Genomic DNA, 19886 nt, shown 5'->3' with positions numbered 1-19886 from the left:
ATAACAAAATATTATTATTAATAAAATTAATCCTTTAAAAAAAAGTAAATTATGCTATATAATTAAATTTAAATAAAATGATATCTTTAAAATAACTTTAATTTTATAAAAATAAATAAATTTTTAGAATTAAATTGTAAATAGTTTTTTAATTATTAAATTTTAATTATTAAAATATCCATATTTACTATCATGGATATTTAAATATTTATTTAATATTTACTTTTAATTTTACACAAATGCTATATTTTTTAATATTTTTTAATTTGAAATTTGTTTTTTTTAAGCTTTGGAGTTATTTGGAAGTGCAGGTGTTGTTAGGGCACGAAATACCCAAAATTGCTTATAGGAGTGAAGAAAGGTGCAAAGGAAGCTACAGCGGTGGTCGGGGGAGGAGGAAGCTGCAGCGGTGGTCGGAGGAGGAGGAAGTTGCAGCTGTGGTCGGAGGAGGAGGAAGTTGTAGGTAATGGTCGTGGTGCGAACGGAGGTACGAACAGAGGCGAACGGAGGTGTGAGCGGAGCCGAGCAGAGACGAACGGTGTGAGCGGAGCCGTGCGGAGGCGAACGGTGCGAGCGAACGGTATGCCTGTCTTTTGGCTATATGATTGATTGAAAATAGCTACCCCTAGAGTCATATTCTTTTGGCTTTTTTCTTTTCTTAAAGCTTCATCTTAGTTCTTCCTTTTGAAGTGAAACTCCAATTCTGATTGGAAAACAACAGCAAAAGCATATGTAAAATTGCATCTAAGTTTTGTTCTAGTTAATAGCTGTTTGAGTTGAGTAAACATATTTGACCATCATTTCAATCAATATATCAATACCTTGGCAGTGAAGACCGAATGAGCTAGTCTCATAGATTTATGCTTATGAGGTATGACCCATTCTACCAAGCAGACAAAAGACTCCCACTGGTTTCTTTGCAGTGAATCCCCAACAAATAGCAGTTTTTTCCCTTGAAGCTTTTTGAGGGCTAGCTTTGGGTTGAAACTGCAAAATATAGTCATTTTGGAATGTAGTTTACATAAACTAATCATACATGTATATGATAAAAATGTTTATATACATAAAGCAAGTTCTACAATTACAATTGGCAAGTTGGAGTGAGGAATTCCACTAAGCAATCAATCCTGTAGTGTTCCATTTGCTGTCACAGCAGAGTTGACGGCTGATTCAGGAGGTGGCCAAGGTTGGTATTAGTTGTAGATAGTTTTGATATCCTGAATATTTGGTCTTTTAATGTTTCTGATCTCAAGATGCCTGTTGGTTATGCAGGATTGGCCATAGGAGTTCTAAATCTAGCAATTGTTGTTCCTCAGGTATTTTTCTTTTTCTCAAGTATTGTTGTGTTTTACTCCACCTTTCTTAGAGTGAACCTTTTGGAGTTACAAAATTATCTTGTTTTATCATTGTTACATGTGTCTGTTTATACTACTACATTAATGTTGTGCAATGTGGTGTTTTATCTTTCATATGCAATTAACTCTCCAAAATTCTTCCTTATTTACTAATTTTGGATACCATTCCAATTGATGTCATTTTAGAACAGAGTGCATAAAATTTATTTTTTACTGAAAAATCACAATCAATATTAAAAAAAAGGCCATTATCTCACTCATTATTTCGATTACTTTTAGTTTTTATTCATACCATTTTTAATCTGTTAGTCTCAATGTTTAAATTCATAGAAATTAAAAGAGATTACAATAGTATGTATAAGACTAAAATTATGATCTTTACATGAGACTAAAATGTAAAGTTTGTTCAACTATAGGGACCAAATTAATGGTTGAACTTTAAAAAATAAAAGGTGAAAGATTTTTCCCTCTGTTCTAAACTTGCCTTTGCATTCATTTCCTTAGTTTGTAGTTTCTTCTTTCTTATTCTTTTGTATGATACCAGGATGAAACTGTTGGCAATATGGCTAATCAATGGTTGATTATATCTCAATTTTTATTAGTTTTCGATGATGGTGACTAAACCTTTATTATTAGGCTGAAGCTAGTTTTACTTATTTTAATGATCTTTTGATTCAATATGATATTCTTCATCTCTCTTGTCTATAGGAAAAATATATATAGCCGCAGCTCTATATAAATAATAGAACCGCCTCCCAAGATCAGTTACAAAGTGAACCAACAAAGGCATGTTTCTCTTCCTGTCAACCCAATACTTTCATATTTGCATCCAATTTTTACTTTCTCCATTCAGTGTTCTGTTTTCTCTTTCCTAAAACAAGTGTATACATTAAGAATTTGTTGTAGTCAGATTGCATTAATGGAAATCCCCGAAGGTAGGAAGTGGATGTATAAAAGATAGGACAGAAACAAACATCTGACAGAGGAATTTAGAGAAGGAGTGTATGAGTTCCTACAATATGTTATTAGTCAAGAAAAGTTTCAAGAACAAGGTGAAATGTTAAGATGTCCTTGTATTAAATGTAGTTGTAAAGTTTTCAAGTATGTGGATCAAGTTGGGTGGGATCTTTATCAAGAGGGATTCATGCCTAATTATTATTGGTGGACAAATTGTGGTTTCCCATAATTGTAGTGAATAACAGGGAAGATAACTGACATATTTGGTTGACATATTTGGTTGTAGAAAACACAATCAGGTTTGAGTCTTTTGATCATGATTACTTTATTTGTTTATTCAAAATTGATTGATCCACTTTGATTATTGTATTAATTTATATATGTAATATTTTTTACTTGTAGATGACACCAAGGGGTAGAGGTGGTGGTCGTAGACCACCTAATCGTGGTGGTCGAGGTGTTCGTGTTGATGATATATCTTTACCCAATACCAACATTCCCCCTTCGTTTGTTTTTCCAACAACTATGGAGTCTACACATCCTATTTATGAAGGAGCCGCCCCACTTCCTACACTTCACGGACAAGATATTGAACATCATGTAGGAGAATCAAATCCTACTACCTTTTCTACAGAGCCAACTATGAATCAACCTTCACCGATACAAGACTCTCTTACACCTGACAATGAGTCTGGCAATGTAGTTGATCAAAGACCCTGGCTTCATGCAGAAAGAGGAGAGTAAGTATATTTTAATCTAATTGTAATTCGTAAATATGATCTAATTTTCATAGTAAGTATATTTTAATCTAATTGTAATTCGTAAATATGATCTAATTTTCATATATCATTTTGACAATATGTTTTGAACATAGTTTTTCACCTGCAAATGGACCTTCCAATGTAATCTCACGAATCATCAAGCAAAAATATGATGAACCCAGTCCCACTTGGAAGAAGGTTCGTCTTGAGCTTAGAGATAGATGGTTTGGAGAGTTCAAGGTAATTTGAGTTATGATTACATTTAAAATGATATTTTATTTTTCTACAATGTTTTTTTTCTAATTTATTTTACATGCAGAAAGAGTATAGGTGGGATATGGAACAAGACCAACTCATTAGATCCATTTTTGATACAAAAGCCTCCCGTATCTTTAAAAATGCTATGAGTAAAGTTCGGCATGGTCAATATAAGGGGACCTGGATTCCACAACTTGTTCGAGCAACCTTGGACCAGCATTGGAGTTCTACAGAATTCCAGAACAAGAGTGTTATTGCCAAGGCGAATCGGGCTGTTGAGAAGGGAGCCTCAGCCTACTGTGGTGGTTCCATATCTACCGCAGCTCACTTTGAGAAAATGGTAATATTATTATATTTCTTCTCTTTCTATATTTAATTTAAATACAATCTATTATATCTTTTTATTGAATTTATGTAGACTAAAGAGCTTGAACGACAACCAACTGCTTGGGAGGTTGTAGAGAGAACAAAGAAATTGAAGACTGGAGAATGGGTCAATGACAAGACTCGCGACCTTGCGGTATGTTTAAAATTTGTTATAGTTTAATTTTTACTATATGTTTTCTTCGCAATAATCAATTTGACTTCATTTTCAGGAGAAATATAAGAAACGTCGAGAAGAAGCCCAACAACAGCAAATGCTTGAAAGCGCATCTTCGCAAAACTCTCATGTTGCCTCTATTGATGACAATGAAATATACATTGATGTTGTTGGAAGTGGAAATAAAAAAGGGAATGTCTATGGTCTTGGTGTATTGAGCAAAAGGTTTAATAGTTCAACAACTGCTCACTCTGCTGCAAGTCAAGCTCCAGTAGTCCATCAAATAGAAGAAATGCGTGAGATTATTCAAAAGCTAAATGATGAACTTATGACAAAACGTGTCAAGGAGCGGACACTTGAAGAAAAGATGGAGCTATTGATGAAAACTCATGAAGAGCAAAGTGAACGCATGCGCAAACAAGATGAGAAGATGCAACTCATCCTACAACACATTCAAATGAATAATCCCGCGTCAGGATCTTCAGATCCTACTACCAGTGGACATCATAAAGGAGACCAGAGTAGAGATGACAGTTCAGAAGAAGATTAGTTATATGTTGAATTATATCATAGATTTGACTCTTTTAACTTGATCCTGCCGGTTGACCAGAACGCAAGAGCCTTGCCACGTCAAAGGTATTCTTCCTCTGGATCGGCTTTGCACCACGCTAGCTTCCGTCCTTCACACCTCGATTCACCTCAAGAACCTGCAAAAGAAAGAGTGGCGCTGCTGCGGCCGATCGCGCTCCGACACTCAAGTCAGTGACGGAACCACCAAAACTCTAAGAGAGAAAACTAAGAACTAAAGGAACCGTGCAAAAACTCTCTCAGTGTCCTCAAATATTCTCAAGCGTAAAGAAGTGTTCTAAACGCGCGCGTACCTCAGAAGTTCGTTAGAATCTCTTATATACCTGTGCACTTTCTCTCTCCTGACGGTTACACATCTGAACACGTGGCTCGCATCCAGCTGTACACGTGTCACCATCTGGAGCGTCCTCTGCTTGAGCGTCACTTCTTACTCTTCAGGCTGTTCGACTAAGTTACCCATGCAAGGAGTAACTCGGCGTATAGCTGCCTTGGAGCGCGATCTCTTCTGTGTGGCGAGTACGGGGCGTCATCATGCACACCTTATCTGTGGTCTCGCCGGCCGCCATCATGATCTGCTTCACTTGCTTCATTGGGTATGTTCTGGTAAGCTGTTCTCTGGCCTTAACCTCTGGCTAGCTGGGGAATGATCATCTGATAACTTCATCCTTCGCACTCGTGCCCTTTGAAAGCCTTGAACAAGCTTTCCTGATCTTTCGGCGATGTCCTCCTCTCGGCGATCTCTGATCACTTGGTCGCCTGGGTTCGCATCCGGCGACTACGACACAAGCCTGGTGACCGCCGGTTTAGATATGCTGGAGATCGGAGCACGCCAACTTAACGATTGGCGACTACACAAGCTCCCCGACTTCCTTCCCTTCTGTCAGCCAGGTGTTCCGTTTAACATGCCTATATTATCGCTTGCTGCCACGTCATCACTTCCGACTACCTGGGCGGTACACAAGCCCCCAGTCTTAAGTGAAGACTTGTCCAGCGAAAAGACTAAGAGGTCACATCACTGTCGATCTACGTGGCGCTGGCACGAAATTCCAAACGTTCGTACCCTCTGCCTTTTCTGACGCTCCACCAAACCCCTTTTTCCAATCGCTCGACACGTGGCTTCAGGACGAGAACTCAGTGCTCCAGGACGAGAACCGCCTGATAAGGATTGAGGCAGAAAAACTGTCTTGCAACCTGATGATGGCAGAAATCGACCACTCAAGGCTGGAGGATGCCATGAGCGCTGAGCTAAGGGGCGCACGCAAGGAGGCCTCCGATCTGCGCCAGAAACTACACCTCCTAGCTCAAGAGAAAATTGAGCTGGAGAGTAAGCTGGTACCCTACAGGCTCAAAGTGGCCAACTTGGAGGCATCAATAAAAGCATATGCGGCCAAGGTGGAGAACCTTGAAAAAAGGTCAGCTGATCAGGAGGTCCTCCTCGGGAAGGTCGAGAAGGAGAGGGAAGACGCCATGGCTGAGCTCGCCAAAGCTCAAGAGGAAAACAAGAAAACTGCTGCAGAGCTGGCGCAAGCGCGGGACGAAGGAAAAAAGGTTGCTGAAGACCATGCTCAAGCTCGCGGGGAAACTGAATTGTTGAAGAAACGAGCTGACGAGCTGAAGCAACAAACCGAAGAGCTCGAGCAAAGCTCCGCCCAAGTCCTTGTCGCCGGGTTTGACGCTGCCCTGGAGCAAGTTGTTTGCCAATACCCCGAGCTTGATCTGACCATGGTGTCCATCTGCAACGAAGTGGTGGATGGGAAGATCGTGCCCTCTGAAGATTAATCACCTCCCTCCATCACTTGTTTTCTGAGACTTAGTGCTTATTTCTGTTCGTACAAACTTTACTTGTAATTTTTCTTCTTATGTATTTGAACTGATACTGCTTTTATATAACTTCTTATGCTTTTTGCACCTCGTTTTTCTATTTACTTCGCGTTCTTTAACCTTCATCTGCTTTCTTACTCGCGCTTTGAACTTGAGCAAACCATCAATCTCATAACAATTTACCGAACTGTTAAATCGAAGTAAACTTGAGCGACTCATTAACCTTCAAGCGATGACATTTAACATAACTTGCAAACTTAAGGCAATTAGTTACTTACTAGGCAGCAGGTTTTAACTTAAACTGGTATCACAATACAGTTTACCTGATCTGCCCGGCAAGGTTAGCCTTTACCCCTGTCATCGCCTGGAATTCTTCTGATCGCCATAGGGTTTTGGCGATGTAAGCTTTCTTTGCCTTCATAACTTGGCTATTGTTCCCTCATCTAAGGGGTAGAGGCGCCTTTCGGATCCTTCTCTACCTCCCTGAGTTTCAGAACAATAAGCCGGATAGCGAGGTGTTCTCTTTGAACCTACCTTAGCTATCCTTTAAACTTCTTTCACCCTTCACGCCATACCTGAACTCGTTCAAGACGAGAAGGATTTTATCTGCCTTCACACCGCCTACAAGCGTGGAAGTCTTCTCTGGTCTTACTAAGTCAATATTGATGTTTCACTTAAAGGGGGAAAGGCGCTTTCCTTCCTTTCCCGCCCTTTAAGGTCACGAACACCCCTGACTTTTCAGTTCATCTTGCCTGAACTCACTTTGAGGTGAGAAGGACTTTTTCTCACCTGAACTCGCTCGACGGCGAGAAGGACTTTATCTCGCCTGAACTCGCTCGACGGCGAGAAGGACTTTATCTGGCCTGAACTCGCTCGACGGCGAGAAGGACTTTATCTGGTGCCTCAACTTGCCCAGGGTATACATCTCCTCCCCCCTGGATGCACTGAGGACATTTTCTCTTTCTCGCCTGCACTCGCACGAGGGCGAGGAGGTCTTTTAATCTTTCTCGCCTGCGCTCGCTCGAGGGCGAGGAGGTCTTTCTTTTCTCGCCTCCAAACGCACGAGAGCGCTGAGGTCTTTAGTCGTCGCTGGTGCCTCCGATCGCCGAAAGACGATGAGGACTTTAAAACTTTAACTGATGCCACCAATCGCCGAAAAGCGATGGGGACTTTAAAACTTTAACTGATGCCGTCAATTTTAAAACTTTTTCTTAGAAAGCATGCAGCATAACTTTAAACTTGCCTTGAATCACGTACGAGTGATAAGGTCTTTTTCTAAAACTTTCAAAACAACAAGCATGCAATCTTAGAAACTTTAAACTTTGAAAACTCTTCTTTATTGGGTGGCCTCATTAAAAACCCTCCTTAGGGAAAAAAGAGTGCCCCCTTCAAACTGTTTTAACAGAAAGCTTGCAAATCTCTTCATGTTCGTTTTTACTTACAAAGCTTTAACTGTAATATAACTTGAGGTGTGTGGCGTTCCAAGTGCGAGAAATCGCCCCTCCTTCCAATGTCTCTAAGCGGTAGGCGCCGTTCCCGATCGCCTCGGTTATTCTGAACGGTCCTGTCCACTTAGGTGATAACTTGTTTTCCATCTCGTACTGGTGGGCCTTCCTCATCACCAGGTCGCCCTCTCTAAACTGCCTTGGCATGACCTTCGAGTTATACCTTCGTTCAATTCTCCTTTTCACTGCCTCGGCTTTTACTCTCGCCTCCTCCCTGACCTCATCCAGTAAATCCAGATTCAACCTTCTTTCTTCGTTCGAGTCTTCCGCCACAAAGTTCTGGAATCTCGGCGAGCTCTCCTGGATTTCCACTGGAATCATTGCATCACATCCATAGACCAAGATGAACGGGGTCTCGTAGGTTCCTGACTGCTCGGTGGTGTGGTATGCCCAAACTATGCGGGGCACCTCTTCAGCCCACGATCCCTTGGCTTTCTCTAGCCTTCTCTTCAAGCCTCTTAGCAACACCCAATTGGCGGACTCTACTTGGTCGTTTGTCTGAGGGTGCTCGACGGATGCAAACACCTGCTGAATTCCCACCTCTTCGCACAGCTTCTTCAGTAAGTGACTTGCAAACTAAGTCTCATTGTCGAACACCAGGCGCTTAGGCACACCAAACCGGCACACAATGTTTTTCCATACAAAGCTCTCAATCTTGTGTGCAGTGATCTGGGCTATTGGTTCTGCTTCAATCCACTTGGTGAAGTATTCAATCGCCACCACCAAGTACTTCATCTTCCTGATCGCTAATGGGAAAGGTCCCAGAATGTCAATTCCCCACGTATGAAACGGCCAAGGGCTGTAAATTGACTTTAACTCTTCTGGAGGCGCTTTGTGCCAATCGGCGTGCTGCTGACATTGCTTGCAACACTACGCATACTTTTTGCAGTCCTCCCTCATTGTTGGCCAGTAATAGCCTGCACGGAGAGTTCTTGCAGCCAGAGCTCGACCCCTGACATGGCTTCCACATATCCCTTCATGGAGCTCGGCCATGATTCTTGTACATTTTTCCCGTGCACACATTCCAGGAGGGGGTGTGTGAACCCAAACCTGTACAACTCGCCATCAATCATGGTGAACTTGCTGGAGCTCTTCTTTATCTTTCTAGCCTCCGTCGGATCCAGCGGGAGAAGGCCATCTGCCAGGCAGCGCTGGTACTGGGTTATCCACGTTTCTGGCTCATGCGTGGCACAGACTTGCGTCATGTTCACCCTCTCCTCCCGACATGCTCTTATTCGCGGCGACCTCAAGGTCTCCTCAGTCAAGGACTTGTGACTCCTCGCCGCTTTCTCCGTCGACTTGCTTATCTGAAGAACCAGGTGGTCTGCCACAAATGCTCTAGGCGTCTTCAGAGTTTCTTGGATCACTGTCCTCTGCCTACCCCCCTTGCCCGAACTGGCGAGCTTGGCTAGCAAGTCTGCTCGGGCATTCTGCTCTCTGGGCACATGCACCACTTAAAACGAGACAAAGGAACTCTTCAACTCCTGCACATACTCCAAGTAAGCCGCCATTTGTGGATCCTTGGCCTGGAACTCGCCTGTTACTTGTCCCGTGACTAATAACGAGTCACTCTTAGCCATCAGCACCCTAGCTCCCATCTCCTTAGCCAGCAAGATTCCAGCGATCAACGCCTCATACTCTGCTTGATTGTTGCTGGCTTTGAAGGCAAACCTCAGGGACTGTTCTATCAGCACGCCATTGGGCCCTTCTAGAATGACTCCAGCACCGCTACCCTGCTGGTTTGACGATCCGTCCACCGAGAGCACCCAACAAAAATCATCCCCTTCAACTCGTGCTGCTTCCGACGAGAGCTCGACCACAAAATCGGCGAAAATCTGCCCCTTGATCGGATCTCGGGGCTCATACTTGATGTTGAACTCCGACAGCTCCACCGCCCACTTCACCATTCTTCCAGCTACGTCAGGCTTCTTCAAGACTTTCTGGATGGGCAAGTCGGTCATCACCAGCACTGTAAAACTGTGAAAATAGTGGCGCAACCTCCTCGCCGAAAATACCACAGCCAGTGCAGCTTTCTCCAAGGCCTGATACCTCACCTCCGGACCTTGCAACACCTTGCTGACGAAATAAATAGGCTTCTGAGCCTGGTCTTGATCTTGGGCGAGCACCGCACTCACCGCCCTCTCAGTCACAGCAAAATACAACCTGAGAGGGGTTCCTACCAAGGGTTTACACAAAACCGGCGGGCTTGCCCAAGTACTCTTTAAGCTTTACGAAGGCTTCTTCACACTCCTTCGACCAGACAAACTTGTTGTTTCGCCTCAAACACTGGAAATACGGATGGCCTTTCTCTCTGCTAGCTGACACAAAACGAGACAGGGCGGCCATCCGACCTGTAAGTTGCTGCACCTCCTTCACGGTAGCCGGGCTCCTCATCACCAAAATGGCAGCACACTTATCCGGATTTGCCTCTATTCCTTTTCAGTTAAGAGGAATCCCAAGAACTTCCCTGCCTTCACGCCAAAAATGCACTTCTCGGGGTTCAGTTTTAATCTGAACTTGGCGATTGTGGTGAACAACTCCTCCAGATCTGAAACGTGTTTGCTCTTTTCTGGCGAGGTCACGACCATATCATCCACGTACGCTTGCACATTCCTTCCCAGCATTGGTGCAAGTACCTTATCCATCAATCTTTGGTACGTGGCCCCCGCATTCTTCAGCCCAAAGGGCATCACCTTGTAACAGTAGCACGACCTCTCAGTCATGAAGGCAGTTTTCTCTTCATCCATAGGATGCATCTTTATCTGATTATACCCCGAGAAGGCGTCCAGAAAGCTCAGCAACTTGCACCCTGCTGCACTTTCGACCAGGGCATCTATGCTTGGCAAAGGGTACGAATCCTTTGGGCAAGCATTGTTCAAGTCAGTGAAGTCGACGCACATGCGCCACTTCCCATTGCTTTTCTTCACCAGCACGACATTAGCCAACCACTCAGGGTACTGGACTTCCCTGATATGGCATGCGGCGAGGAGCTTCTGCGTTTCATCCCTGATCGCCTGCCTCCTCTCCTTGTTGAATTTCCTTCTTCTCTGCCGCACTGGTCTAACTTGTACGTCCATTGCCAAGTGGTGACACAAGAAATCAGGGTCAATTCCCGACATGTCTGAAGCAGACCATGCAAAAGCATCCAGATGCCGTTCTATCACCTTGGCGATCTGGTCTTGGAGCTCAGCCTCCAAAGATCTTCCCAACTTGAAGACCTTTCCCCCAATCTCCCTTTCGAGCCACTCCTTGATGGGTTTGGGTCTGGCTTCCCTGGCGATCACCGCCCTGGCGATTCCCAATTCCCTCGCTTCCTCTGGGCGGTTCCTCGCCTCTTCCTCTCGTCCGCCGCTCTCTCCCTCAACCTCAACATCCAGCATGGTGACATCGCCTCCGGCGGCCACCTCCATCGCCGCATCAATAACCCGCCATTCTGTTGGCTTGGGCTTCACACCAGGAGGCGCGGTCGTGGTGATGTAACTTACTGACCTCTTATTCTTGAGGCTATTCTCATAGCACTTCTTCGCCTCCTTCTGGTCAGATCTGATAGTGATCACCACCCCCTCCATTGACGGTAACTTAACCTTCATGTGCCTAGTTGAGGGCACAACTCCTATTCTGTTGAGGGTTGGTCTCCCTAACAGAATGTTATAGGCTGAGGGAGCATTCACAACGAGGTACTTGATTTTCTCCGTCCTCGAGGCCACCTCATTCGTGAACGTTGTTCTTAGCTCGATGTACCCCCTGACCTCCACCTGATCGCCAGCGAAACCATACAAGCACCCTCCATAGGGTCTTAGCTGGTCAAGGGGTAGTTGCAACTGTGTGAAAGTCGGCCAGAACATTACATCTGTCGAGCTTCCTTGGTCCACTAGCACCCAGTGGACTTTCCTTCCCGCTGTGACGAGCGAGATAACTATGGGATCGTTGTCGTGAGGCACAACGTCCCTGAGATCTTCTTTTGTGAACGTGATGTCCACATCTGGCGAGTGGTCCTCAAACATGTCCACCGTCATCACAGACCTTGCATATTTCTTCCTCTGTGATGCAGTGCATCCACCACCCGAGAAACCTCCAGCGATGGTGTGGATCTCGCCATGGGTTGGCATCTCATGCTGCTGACCCTCACCACTCGCCGGCTGGGAGCTCGACGCGCCCCCCGTCCTCTTGTCCAGCAGGTAATCATTCAAGAAGCCGCTCTTGACCAGGTCGTCGAGCTGGTATGCCAGGGCCAAACACGAATCGACGGTGTGACCAAAACTCTAGTGGAACTCGCACCAGGCGTCCGGTTTTGGTCCTAACACCTTGTCGCCCACTTTCTCAAGTGCCTTAAGCCTGGCTGCTATGTTGGGAATGGCGATCAGATCCGCCAACCCCATGACAAACTTGTGCTTTGGTGGGCGATTGTACTCCCTGGGGCGCCCTGGGCCCCTTCCCTTGTTTCTCTTGGGATCATAAGGATGGCGAGTCCTCTGATCCTTCTTGGCCGCCATCGTCTCCAGCACCCTCTGCGGCTGGATTCTTGTCTGGGCACGTGGCCTAGCAGGGGCCACGCTCCCTCTCTTCTCGGCGACCTCACTCTCATCGGCGATGTGGGCCACCGCAAGTCGCCTAACTTCAGCAAACGTGGCGGGGTGAGCCCTAATCAGCGCCTCACAGAAAGGTCCCGGCAGCACGCCCTTTTTTAAGGCGTATACCAACATCTCCTCGTCTTTAGCAGGCGAGCGGACCATCTGTGCTCCAAAACGATTCAAGTAGTCCCTGAGGGACTGTCCCTGGTACTGCCTTATGTCGAACAGGTCATAAGACACCCTAGGTGGCGCCTTGTTCACAATGTACTGCTCGACGAAAAGCTTCGAAAACTGCTGGAAATTGGTTATGTGACCTGTAGGCAAGCTCACAAACCATTCCAGCGCTGTTCCCTGGAGCGTGCTCGCAAACATCTTGCAGTATACAGCATCCGAGCCTCCTGACAGCATCATCTGCGTGTGGAACGTGGTGAGATGTGCCTCAGGGTCCTCCACGTCGGTGAAAGAAGCTTTCATAGGTACTACGCTCGCGGGGATAGGCGTGTCCGTGATCGCCTGAGCAAACGGCATAGGGAAAACGCGGGGTGGCGATAACGGCGCGACCTCTTCAATAACTGGGCGTCCTCTCTGCTCCTGAAGAGCTTGACACAACTCCTCAGTCACTTTGCTGAGCTCTTCATTCCTGGCCTGAGAGGCGACCAGGTCTTCATGCATCTTCGCTTGCTCTATGCGCGACGCCTCCACATTTGCCTGCAGCGCACGCATGATCTCCATCATCTGCGCCATGGTCATGGCGCCTTCTGCAGCAACTGGCACAACGGGACTTGAACGATTGCTTCTCATCTTTCTCATGAAAACTCAGCAAACCAAACTTCAACGATCAAAACCTTCTCCGACAAACGATCGATCCAGCAATCAATCGGTCAGAAACTCCCGAACTCCTAAGAACTATAAAAAACGCAACCACAACAGCACGCCGATAGACTCGGACGTCGAAACCTTCACAGAAACTTGCGACTTCACCACAAGACTACCACTCCTCCAGCAAAACTCCCGATTCGCCAACCAGAAACGCGAGCGAACGGTAAAACTTCGAACCAACCGATTGGAAACCGCGCAAACAGCAAGAAACTTCAAGAGAAATGATCGAAAGCTCGAACAAACGGTGGAAACTTCAAACTACCGATTAAAACCCCAACGAACGACAGAAATCTCGAATTCACTGAACAAAACTTGAACGAACGGTGGAAAATGGTTGCACTAGCACACAACCACACAGAAACTACAGAAACTTCAAGAACTGACGCGGTGGATGGGGACAGGTTTTACGCGGCCCCACGGTGGGCGCCTGATAATCCTGCCGGTTGACCAGAACGCAAGAGCCTTGCCACGTCAAAGGTATTCTTCCTCTGGATCGGCGTTGCACCACGCTAGCTTCCGTCCTTCGCACCTTGATTCACCTCAAGAACCTGCAAAAGACAAAGTGGCGTCGCTGCGGCTGATCGCGCTCCGACGCTCAAGTCAGTGACGGAACCACCAAAACTCTAAGAGAGAAAACTAAGAACTAAAGGAACCGTGCAAAAACTCTCTCAGTGTCCTCAAATATTCTCAAGCGTAAAGAAGTGTTCTAAACGCGCGCGTACCTCAGAAGTTCGTTAGAATCTCTTATATACCTGTGCACTTTCTCTCTCCTGACGGTTACACATCTGAACACGTGGCTCGCATCCAGCTGTACACGTGTCACCATCTGGAGCGTCCTCTGCTTGAGTGTCACTTCTTACTCTTCAGGCTGTTCAACTAAGTTACCCATGCAAGGAGTAACTCGGCGTATAGCTGCCTTGGAGCGCGATCTCTTCTGTGTGGCGCGTACGGGGCGTCATCATGTACACCTTATCTGTGGTCTCGCCGGCCGCCATCATGATCTACTTCACTTGCTTCATTGGGTATGTTCTGGTAAGCTGTTCTCTGGCCTTAACCTCTGGCTAGCTGGGGAATGATCATCTGATAATTTCATCCTTCGCACTCGTGCCCTTTGAAAGCCTTGAACAAGCTTTCCTGATATTTCGGCGATGTCCTCCTCTCGGCGATCTCTGATCACTTGGTCGCCTGGGTTCGCATCCGGCGACTACGACACAAGCCTGGTGACCACCGGTTTAGATATGCTGGAGATCGGAGCACGCCAACTTAACGATTGGCGACTACACGAGCTCCCCGACTTCCTTCCCTTCTGTCAGCCAGGTGTTCCGTTTAACATGCCTATATTATCGCTTGCTGCCACGTCATCACTTCCGACTACCTGGGCGGTACATAACTAGTTTTCAACAGTTTTAGTTGTGTAGTATGATTTACCTTTAATTTGAGCACAACTTCTTCTTAAACTATGTATTTGAAGTTCATTACAATTTAGCTTGATTGAATTTTGAGTATCTTTATAAGCAGGTCTGAATTTTTTTATAAAATGGTCAAAATACCATTTTAAATTGGTATTAATAATACAAATAAAAATAGCCACCGAAATTGATTTGGTGGCTATTTAGCCACCGAAATTGATTTGGTGGCTATTTAGCCACCGAAATCAAATCCGTCGCTGTATAAGTCTCCATTTAGCCACCAAAATAGTCACCAAAAGATTTCTTTTTAGCGACCGAAAATGGTGGTCGCTATCACCTTCTAATTCAGCCACCGATTTAGCCACCGAAATTTGGGTAGCTAATTTGGATTTTGAATTTCTGTGACCAAATTTTCTGCGAACGATTTAGTCACCGAAATTTCGGTTGCTAATTTGGTTTTCAAATTTTGGTGACTAAATTTATCTACGACAAACTTAGCAACCGAATTTTCGGTTGCTAATTTAGTTTCTAAATTTTGGTGACCAAATTCTCTGCGACCGATTTAGCCACCGAAATTTCGGTTGCAAAGTAGCGACCACTTTATAATTCGGTCGCTAACGGCTTTGCGACCAGGGTTTTCGCTTCCATCTTTATTTGGTGACTGTTTCGGTCGCAGATATGATTAGCGACCGATTATAGTGATTTTAGCGACCGAATTTGGTGGTCGCTAAAAGTGATTTTTTTTGTAGTGATTTAAAACTTTTTTTCATTAACTGTAATATTTAAAACGCAAATCAAAGCCCAATACTGTCACAACTGATAAACACTGTCACAACTACCAAATCTGTAGCATGTGTAGCGTCGACTACACAGAAAAAAAAATATAAAATATAATTTTGTGTGTATAACGTGAAGGCTTAATTCATGTTTGTTTAAAAATTGTGTAAAATATGTAGATTAAGTCCACGCATGTTTAAAAATTGTGTGGCTCTTAGGTAGATTAAGCCCACGCTTCTTCAAAAAAACAATATAAAATATAATTTTATGTGGGTAACATATAGGTTAAGCTCATGATTTTTTAAAAATTGTGTGGCAAGTGTAGGCTAAGCCCATGCTTCTTTGAGTGGACAATAAAAATATAATTTTTTGTGGCCAACGTGAAGGCTAAGCTCACGCATATTCAAAATTGTGTGGCTATACCGTTGGCTTAGCCCATGTTTTTTTTTCAATAAACAAATATAAAATATAATTTCTTGTGGGAACCATGTAGGCTAGGCCTATGCAAAAAGTGTCTCATGCATCCCCCACTACTTTTACGTCGAGCATATTAGCTTCCAAATTTGAATAAACGCTAAGTTGACGATAATTATAGTTTTGTTCTGTTTCTTATATATAGTGTCCGTTTTTGGCCCATCCTAATAAATATATTTTTTGTAGTAAGTACCGTCATTGCAGTTCACAACACAACAAGAAAAATAAGGGTAAGCTAGTGAAAATAAGATTTTATAATATACACAATTAAATCAAAAGAGAAAACCAAATTACATGAATCAATTTCTCAATTATTCAATCTTCTTCAAATCCCAACATAAAATAATCACATAGATCTCACATGGATTTACACACATCCAAGATATTCAACAAACATAATAACAACAAACGTCTTCCGAAAGACCCGTATTAAGTAAGTCCTACTAGAGACTAACACCTAATCCAAAGATTATCAGGGTATCCAAGAGAAAGGATCAAGGTAAGTTCAATACAACCCAAGTCGTGCATCTCATATGTCATGGTGTGCATGAACTCCTCCATCAGCTTCTCACCACCTCCGGATATCTTAGTCTATGTGACTTAAATCATTAGTGAAGCTCGAAGATCTCTATTACCATATAGGCATCAATACTTAATATACAACAAACATCACTCCATACATTATCCCAAATGTATGAATTCAATTCCATACCATTTTCATCATACAGTATCATTTAAAACGCGATCCACAACATTCAAAAGTCTATTTAACATTAAAAAACAACATTTAAATACTAAACCATCAAAATCTAATATTTCTACAAGTTTAAATAATATATAAACAAACAACACAATATATAAACACACATCTCTGCAAGAGAAATTGAATATTGGGACCACATCTAGATCTTCTAGCCTAGGGTGCTATTAAAAATTAAAGTTAGCTTCCCTTACCTGTAATTCCTTATTCTGATGGAAATTCTACCTCAAACAGGCCTAGAGCAAGTTATCCAAAAATTATTAAATTTTAGTATGAGCTTAATCAAGTTGAGAGAAACACTTTTCACAACTGGACCCACTAAGATTGATGACTAAATCATAGAGAAAAACATAGAATAATTGATCTTTAGAGTAAAAATGAACTTATTATGTTTGAAAATATGATAGGATGAAAATGTAGCTTGACTCCACCTAATGAGATTTTCACATGGATGAGATTTTGAAAATAGATGAGGTATGTGAGAGAAAATGAAAAGAAAAAAAAGGAGAAAAAGAGAGAGAAAAAAAAGGTGGTGGGGAGGAGGTTTCGGATTGTCATTTTTTTTACGGTTCTTACATTACAACGTAAGATTTTTTTTTAATTTGTGTCCCGTCTATTTTTGTTTTTCTTTACTTCTCATCAGGTTTTATTAAATATTTTTGTTTTTCTTTACTTGTCATCGTGTTTTATCAACAATACTCATTTATTTTTATAAATTAAAACTAAATTAAAATAAATTTCACTATATATTATTCTATAGTATAATTGTTGATTAAATATAATGGTTTGGTATACCAGGTGCAAGTCACAATCAAACCACAAATATTTAAAATCAAATCAAATAATAAAAAAATAGAAAAACTTTTCTTTAAAAGAGTAAACAGTAAAATACACACACTTCACAACTCCATATTATAGATTTTAAATTAAAAAATAAAAATAAAAATTGTTAAATATTAATTTATTAGAATGTAAGGGTTATACAACTCCATATAATAATATTTTAAATTAAAAAATAAAATAAAAATTGTTAAAATATTAATTTATTAGAATGTAAGGGTTATATTTTTAGTGTAAAGTATGTTAATGTATTATCATCCTAAAATTTGGGATTTAAAAAGGAAAAGATTATTTTATATTAAACAGTAAAAGCATATTCTAGACAGCACATTATAATAATAAAATAATATTTTAAATTAAAAAGTAAATTATATGATTAAAATATTATTTTATTAATTTGTGAAGTAAATGAATTTTTATTGTTAAGCAACGTGGATTGATTGGGTTCACATATTTTCTAATTATTGCATTCTTTCCTAATAACTTGATTGATGTGCAGAAGTTGGCTTTATGTGTTTGAAAGAGCAGAAAAGCTGAAAATTGATCAACAGAGAAAAAAAAAATGGATTCTTCTTCTTTGCACATAGCAATGTTTCCATGGTTTGCCATGGGACATTTAACTCCATTTCTCCACCTCTCCAACAAGTTAGCAAAGAGGGGACACAAAATCTCCTTCTTCATCCCCACAAGAACACAATCCAAGTTAGAGCAATTCAACCTCTTCCCAGATCTGATCACCTTTTTCCCTATCAATGTTCCTCATGTTGAAGGTCTTCCTCATGGTGCAGAAACCACTTCCGATGTGTCTTTTTCTTTAGGTCCACTCATTATGACGGCTATGGACCGCACTGAGAAGGATATAGAGCTTCTCCTCCTAGATTTAAAGCCGCAAATTGTTTTCTTTGACTTCACATATTGGCTACCAAACATCACTTCTCGTTTGGGGATCAAATCCTTTCAATACTTCATTGTTAGCCCTGCCACAGTATCTTACATTAGGTCCCCACAAAGTGATCTTATGCAACCCCCTCCTGGGTATCCTGTGTCATCCATCAAGCTTCATCTGGATGAAGCCAAGTTCCTTGCTTCTAAAAGGAATTGGGAGTTTGGTAGCGGTGTTCTCTTCTATGATCGCTTCGAATATGGTTTAATGCTATCAGATGCAATTGGGTTCAAAGGTTGTAGAGAAATTGAAGGGCCTTATGTTGACTACCTTGCAGAGCAGTTAGGGAAGTCTGTTCTCCTTTCAGGACCCATCATACCTGAGCCACCTAACACTGTTTTGGAGGAAAACTGGAGTGCATGGCTTGGAGGTTTCAAGGATGGTTCTGTGATTTTCTGTGCACTTGGGAGTGAATGGAAACTACCACATGGTCAATTCCAAGAATTGTTGTTGGGTCTTGAACTTACAGGACTTCCATTCTTGGCAGTTGTGAAAGTTCCTGTTGGGTTTGAGACAATTGAAGCTGCACTCCCAGAAGGGTTTAAGGAAGGAGTTGAAGGGAGAGGAATTGTCCACAGTGGATGGATACAACAACAGTTGATTTTGGAGCACTCATCAGTGGGTTGCTTCATAACACACTGTGGAGCTGGTTCATTAACTGAGGCACTAGTGAATAAGTGTCAAATGGTGTTACTACCACAACTAGATGCTGATCATATCATTAATGCAAGGATGATGGGTAGCAACTTGAAGGTTGGGGTTGAAGTGCAGAAGGGTGAAGAAGATGGTTGGTTCACAAAGGAGAGTGTAAGCAAAGCAGTGAAAACTGTGATGGATGAAGAGAATGAGGTTGGCAGAGAAGTCAGGGAAAATCATGCAAAATTGAGGAATTGCTTGGTAAGTCCTGATTTAGAGTCCATTTGTGTTGATAACTTTTGTCAGAAGCTTCAAGATTTACTCAAGTAAAAGTTTTATAAGTTATTCCATAGTACGTGGAAGGCTTAAATAATGTTTGAGAGATTACTCTTTATCTTTAATTCTTGTTCAATGCATATCTCAATTATAAAAAAAAGACTTGTAAACTATCACTAATGTTGAAGTACTCAATAATTATTATTTTTATTTATGTTACATCTATTTAAGAATTTTATCAAGGTCGAGCGTAGGAAATATTTTAATTCTGAATTGTTTATTGATGGGTAAAAGAATCTTAATGTGTTCTTATATCATGAAGATTTCCATAATAAACATGTATAGACAAATTATATATACATTTTATAAAGATGAATTAAACTTAATTTTTACTACTTAATATAATATTAGAATAATTAAGAAACAAATAACACTTTAGACAATCAGACAATATTGTTGTTTAAAGCATAAAAACTATAACCTAATATTTAGATAATAATTTTTCAGTCGTGTCGTGATTTAGGTGGTCGTGACA

General features: G+C 42.3%; 2 protein-coding genes and 1 long non-coding RNA gene across 3 annotated transcripts; all 3 read left to right on the top strand.

The window, feature by feature from the left end:
* Positions 1–367: 367 nt before the first annotated feature.
* Positions 368–4422, top strand: LOC137823159 (uncharacterized). The gene is made up of 6 exons (XM_068628312.2): positions 368–580; positions 2715–3052; positions 3187–3313; positions 3393–3671; positions 3750–3851; positions 3928–4422. Exons 2-6 carry the CDS (start codon positions 2715–2717, stop codon positions 4420–4422), a joined length of 1341 nt encoding a protein of 446 aa, XP_068484413.2. The 5' UTR covers positions 368–580.
* On the top strand, positions 1133–2135 carry LOC150023221 (uncharacterized). Its single transcript, XR_016517237.1, has 3 exons — positions 1133–1186; positions 1273–1316; positions 2064–2135. It is a non-coding gene; the product is annotated as an uncharacterized LOC150023221 (long non-coding RNA).
* Positions 4423–17997: 13575 nt separating the features above from the next.
* Positions 17998–19565, top strand: LOC137828156 (cyanidin 3-O-galactoside 2''-O-xylosyltransferase FGGT1). The gene has a single exon (XM_068634614.2). The coding sequence runs from the start codon at positions 18059–18061 to the stop codon at positions 19403–19405; it is 1347 nt and encodes a 448-aa protein (XP_068490715.2). The 5' UTR covers positions 17998–18058; the 3' UTR covers positions 19406–19565.
* The last annotated feature ends 321 nt before the right edge of the window (positions 19566–19886 follow it).

The sequence above is a fragment of the Phaseolus vulgaris genome, chromosome 11, assembly GCF_051622355.1.
Source record: "Phaseolus vulgaris cultivar YP4 chromosome 11, ASM5162235v1, whole genome shotgun sequence".
In the NCBI taxonomy this organism is placed as follows: Eukaryota; Viridiplantae; Streptophyta; class Magnoliopsida; order Fabales; family Fabaceae; genus Phaseolus; species Phaseolus vulgaris.
Note: the sequence above shows the minus strand (reverse complement) of the source record. Positions and strands in the feature narration are given on the sequence as shown.